This window comes from Seriola lalandi, unplaced genomic scaffold (assembly GCF_002814215.2).
Source record: "Seriola lalandi dorsalis isolate HSWRI2012SDOR001 ecotype SW California unplaced genomic scaffold, Sedor1 jcf7180002054502, whole genome shotgun sequence".
Classification (NCBI taxonomy): domain Eukaryota; kingdom Metazoa; phylum Chordata; class Actinopteri; order Carangiformes; family Carangidae; genus Seriola; species Seriola lalandi.
This window is the reverse complement of record NW_019525055.1, coordinates 867,250-873,256: the sequence shown is the minus strand read 5'-3', so window position 1 is coordinate 873,256 and position 6,007 is coordinate 867,250. Positions and strand designations below refer to the sequence as shown.

At 41.5% G+C, this 6,007-nt stretch overlaps 1 protein-coding gene across 1 annotated transcript in view; it reads left to right on the top strand.

Annotated features, from left to right (window-relative positions):
* Nucleotides 1-6,007, top strand: part of jade2 (jade family PHD finger 2) — a 184,368-nt gene that overhangs the window by 89,872 nt on the left and 88,489 nt on the right. Inside the window, exons 5-6 of the mRNA XM_023413054.2 lie at nucleotides 1,537-1,691; nucleotides 5,470-5,681. Of these exons, the coding sequence (XP_023268822.2) occupies nucleotides 1,537-1,691; nucleotides 5,470-5,681 (367 nt within the window). The remainder of the gene's footprint in view (nucleotides 1-1,536; nucleotides 1,692-5,469; nucleotides 5,682-6,007) is intronic.

The following is a 6,007-nucleotide window of genomic DNA, read 5'->3' as shown; positions in this document are numbered from 1 at the left end:
ATCATAAGCCTTTTACTGACTCGTAAATGACGATGGTTAGGTAAAAAATAGTATTTTAATGTTCACACTTGTAATCAGATGTGATGTGAGTGTAAACTATATAACGCTGTTAGCGTTACGTTACTCACACTTTTAATGTAATCTTATTAAAGTGGAGCAGAGCACAGCAGCAGGAGATCTGGGTGAAGGTGCAGGAGAGAGAGATGAGCCTGGGTGCAAACTTTGCCGCTGACCGCCCCCCCACTGCTGAAAAAAATCCTAGAGGAAACACTGGTTGACTAATTTAATTATTGTTTATTTGCTATTAACTTTTTCTTATTTATTTCATTTTTTATTATCAACAATGAGCTAATGGACACATGAATTTCGCTTAGGGGGATAAATAAAGTATCTATCTATCTATCAAATTGTTGCAACTGTTATGATGACGGCAGTAGTGGTGATGATAATGGGGAGGATAATGATAATGATGAAGAGGAGGAGGATGATGATGATAATAGTGCTGCTAGATGTGAGCGCGACAGCAGTGACGGAGGACGGCGATAATAACTGAGCGGTGTGATAATGAGGCGCTGGAGACGGGAACTAAACGGAGAGCTGAAGGTTGTTTTTGTTTTTGTTGTTGTGATCACTGACGCACTTCACCTTTTCACACATAGGTCACGGCTATGCCAGGCAAGTGTGTGAGTAATAGGGGAGTGTCTGTGTGTGTGTGTGTTAGTCACTATGCCAAGCTATTTTTGAGAGGTGGTGTGTGTGTGTGTATGATCTGTACAGTGTGTTAATGCAGTGTCTCCCTGTGTTTATTGTGTTCCTGCTTTATTTTGTCTACACGTGTCTATTAGCTCTCAGAGTGTCCAGACTTTTTACACAGGCCGGGGTGCGTTCGTGCGTTCGTGCGTGTGTGTATGTGTGTATGTGTGTACGAATGTGTGTATGAGCGTGTTTCGGTCTTTATTGGTTCCCAGTGGGTCGAGCACAGTTCCTGACCCCATTTCCTGCTGTTGTTGACAGAGAGACATTCAGGCCCGAGGCTCAAGAGACCAGACACTGCCTGGAGGAGCTTCCTGTCACTGCTGCCTACAACCACTCGATTTGTCATCGTTTCGACAGCTTTTGATTTTTTTCTCCTCTTTTTTTTTTTTTTTGTCTGATTCGGTCTTTCTGGACCATGAGGTCAAGACCCAACTGTAAGGGAGAGCCCCAGACATTAGAAGGGCTTCCCAGTGATTCCTTGTTGCCATGAGCAGGGCAGGAATTTGTTGTTTGTCACACAAGCATGCACCACTTTGAAAAATGAAGACAGAGTGACTGTTAAGTTGTTAAAGAACGCAACTGCAATAACATACTGGAGGTTGAGCTGTATCAGGTCGAGTGTTGACAGCGCACTGATAAATTACTACAACACACAGTTGCTAGGTACCACAGCACTTCAGCTTGGACCCAAACATGAAGCAATTTTTCAAGGCTGTTGCCGTTGTTGTGTTTCCAGACCACATGATGAACTTTCTGCATTTATCGTTGTGTTTGATGCAGGTTGCTGCCGGAGTCGACAGGTGGCCTGAGCAACAACAGGCAGGAGAGGGAGGGTGACACCCAGCCTCCTCCCGCCCAGCTCTACAGTTGCTATGACCTGGATGATCTGGATGTTGCCTGGCTGGAGCTGGTTAACCAAGAGTTCAGACAGATGGGTGAGTGCAAATTCACTTACCGAAGAAAACATTAAAACTTGTAACAGAAATAAATCTCGAAACCTTTGAAAATGTAGGGGCCAAAATAAAGTTGTGTGCTGTGTGCTTAAAAGACACATCCATACCTCACACTTGTGCTGTGTGAAATTCATATCCCTGGGTAGGGCTGTAACTAAATCATGTTTTCATTTTTTTTTTTTATTAGTCCATCTGTTCTTTAGACTCTAAAATGTAAGAAAACAAGTCAAAAAAAGCCCAAAGTCAAATGAAATCTGCTTCATATGTTTTTGTTTCCCAGTGACATTGAATGATATTGAATTTACATTTGTATGAATTAGAAAACAAGCAGCAAAATCTTACATTTTAGAGACCAGTAGTGATGGAACCATGGATGATTAAGAGACATGTTCTCTCTTATAAAAACTTTGCAAAAACCACTTGATTTGACCACTGATTTTTGCATCTTGACAAAACAAACTAACATCAACAGGCAAAGTGGTTGTTTGATTTTTGTTTTTTAAGGACCTCAGTTTTGAAAAAATTAAGTTATTAAAAAAAGAAAAAAGGTGGTTCAAGTTATATAAACTGACCTCATTTATCATTAATCAGTTTATATCCAAGGCTCCCAGAGCAACAAGAGTAACGCAGGGCGAGTTTCAGCTAATTGCGAATGACTTTTATTTTACAAATGGTCATTTTCTTTTAGCTTCATGTCTGTTGGTTTTCTGCCCGTTTACAGTCCCCGAAGTATCTCTTAAGTCAAACATAAAAAAAACTCCTTAATTGTTTGAAGTTTTGTTTCTGAACCCTGCAGACAGTCTGAATATTCTGTAATGTAGCTGCGCGTCCTCTTTCTTTCCTTTTCTTTGCTCTTGTTATTTTAACCTCTCCTCATTTATCATCACCTGCTTTCTCTGTCTCCCCTGTTCCTCTTCTTCTCCAGTTTCCTGTCATTTTCTCTCTCCTCTGCTTTGCTGCGTCCTCCATTTTGCCATGGTGACAACTGCCGACCCTGAACATCTCTCCCATCTCCACCATTTTATTCAATATCTGATCAGCTCCTTTCAGATAAAGCGTAGTAATTGTGTTTATAAATCCCCGTCGGCCTTATTTCTGGGACACATTTTCCTTAAATCACACACACACACACACACACACACACACACACACACACACACACACACACTAGCTCTTCCTGGAGGACAAGCGGGTTGTTTCTCATAACCTTCAGTACTAGACCAAACAAACATACGGTTGACTGGTTCTGCTGGGCGAAGCTGTAGGAATCTGGACTCATGATGGGATGATTCAGCTTTTTCTATCTCAGTCCTCCAGATACTGTATACATGTATAGAAGTGCGTGTGTGTGTATTCAAAGTGTGTACTTGGACACTGATTGTTCATACTATTCTACACTTGGGTTTAAAGGTGGCATTTAAATTGATTTTCAGATTATTCAGCTTGGAGGAAACCTGTTTTCTTGCAGAAAACTAGGACATTACAGTGGCACAAAATGCTGAAGAACATACTCCTTCTCAGTAATAATAGAGAAATTGCTTGTATTCAAGATCCTGCCTGATGTCAATGTAATGCATTCATTAAATTCAGTTCAATAAAATCAGAAAAGTACAGAGGTACACAATGCGTGGGCGTTGTGCAGTGTGTGTGTGTGTGTGTGTGTGTGTGTGTGTGTGTGTGTGTGTGGGCGCGCATGCGTGCATGTTGGATGCTGTATTACCTTGAGACAAACAGATAAGTTCAGTCATGCGCACAGATACATTGACAATATTCGAGGTGTTTCTGCATGTGCAAACAGCTGTCACATGTACAAACAGAAACGTACACGGGAGATAAACATACAGTAAAGGCGCGGGAAGTACACAGAGTACACAGTGCAGACACGACTCGCACTCGCACGTCATGTGTGAATAATGTTGTTTCTTCCCTCCCTCCTGTGTGTGTTCAGTTCATGATGTAAATGTCACAGCAGGTTAATATCTAACTCTACTTCGCTTTCCTCTGGTGTTTGAAAAGCAGCTTCTAAATCCGAAACAACCACCGTCACATAGTTCCTCGCTTTTAGTTCTTCATTCATGCCAACATTTGGTAGATTGAAGACTAACGGGCGCAGCGGCAGCGGCAGGTGTTGAATTTCATATTAAAGCCGAAGTGTTTCCAACATAATGCGAAAGAATAGCAGAATGTTTTGGTTGGATTTGTGTGAGCCCTAAGTTCCACGTCTTTACTGTGTGAAACTGTAGCTCCGGTTACACCGTCACCGTGTTGGCAGTAAGATGATTCAGAATCAGTAAATGAATTTGAGAGTGTGGCATAAATGACAGACAGAGAAACAATATGCTCAGCTGCCACTTTAAAAAAAGAAAAAAAAGAAAAAAAAACTCCCAAGTGAGCGCTGAATCCTTCAAATAAATCAATAAATAATCTTCAGTGACAGAATCCAGGACAGCAGAAATTTCTTTATTGCTGCTTCACATGGAGGATTCCGGCGAAGCGATGAGCGGCAGTGTGGCAACAAAAAAATGTAAATACTGAATTTAGAAATGATCACCTTAGCCTTAATGGTTTTTATCAGAGGTGGTGGAGCTAATGATTGACTCGACTCTACTCTGATCTGATTTGTGTGGGCACGGTCTTCATTTACAGCTAGCATTCAGGAATTGTGGCATATTACGGTCTCTATCTAAAATGCCTTTTTTTTTCCTGTTTTTGAACAGTTATCCAAATAATCATTTATTTCAGAAAAATATACTTTTTTTTTTCACACTAGATTTAATGCCTTACTGTTACCCATTTTGTATAATCACTGTAATCTCATTGCATGTAATGAGATAATAATATGCCACATCTGTTTGCCACCGTCCTGGAAACCAGACTGTTTATTTTCCTGGTGCTTCAAATCCTTTATTTTTTTATGAGTATGAAAGCTTGCATTTGCCAGTTAAATCAGTTTTCATCAACTATTAACCAGCCTTAGAGCAAGGCATCACTTTGAGATGCAAATGGGGCAGGAATAATAATGCTAATGCCGACACACATTGGCATGATGTACTGAGCGGCAAATTTCATCGATGCCACTGTGATGGCAAATGGACTTGTAGTGATACAGAACATGTAGCCCCGGTTTTCACAAAGAGTCAGCTGCAACTCAACTTACTCCCACATCCCTGCAGCTCATTTTCAGCACATTTCATGGCTCAACAAAAACAGAAAGTGACCTTGTGAGGTGTAAACGCAAAGGGAAGCTTTGTGCATAACCAATTTAAGTATGAGACAAAGTGTTTTGGCCAAAAATAACTTGAATTTAGTAAATTGGTTCACTCATTTTCAGTTTCCTGTGAGCAGCTTCTTATTACTGTTATCCTTGTTGATAACAAGACCTAAAAGAAACCTGAGTGTTGACGCTGTAACTTCACTCTTAGTTTTAATTGCTTTGTTCAGGCTCAGTACTTTCTCAAATATTCCTCCGTCCTCCCAGCAGTCATGTCTAAAGCTCTGCTTTTTCACCACTTTTTAAATGTTTTGAACAATGGGAGTGCAATAAGACACTTTTCTTCTCTCTTATAGAAAAACAAAATGTGCTGGTGTAAGACAAAGAAGATAACGTGCTTCACACAAGCAATAATGCACTCCTCAAATCAGCCCTCCCTCCCTCCATTCATCCCAGTCTTCCCGGCCTCTCCAGAGTTGGGTTCAGTCTTCTACTTCAGAGAATAAACAAAAACTAATCAAGTTTTACTCTCCGTCTTCTCCCCGCCAGCCTTACCGGAGCTGGATGAGCTGACGATGGAGTGTGTTCTGGTTGAGCTGGAGAGTGTGTGTGAGGAGAAGATGCAGCAGGCGATCGAGACGGAGGAAGGCCTGGGCATCGAGTACGATGAGGACGTGGTGTGCGACGTCTGCCGCTCGCCAGAGGGAGAGGACGGCAACGAGATGGTCTTCTGCGACAAGTGCAACGTCTGTGTTCATCAGGTCAGGAATTAAGGGATTTATTTGTTCATATCTCTTTTTAAGCATAAGTTTGTTTGCATGCTCGTGTACATTTGTGTATTGATCACCCTTTTGGCTTTTCCTGAACCTTTTTTTTTTTTTTTAATCCATCCTCATTCGCCAGCGGAGTGAAAGTACACATGCATTAGCAATTTCGCAAATAGTGCCTGTGACAAGAGGAGGCCTGAGGAGCTCTGCTGTGTTGGTTACACAGTGACACACTGTTAATTATTCCGTCCATCCCGTTGGCACTAACGCACCTTCAGTGTGATCATACAACTGCAGACGAGATCTCACGTTGGTCTGTC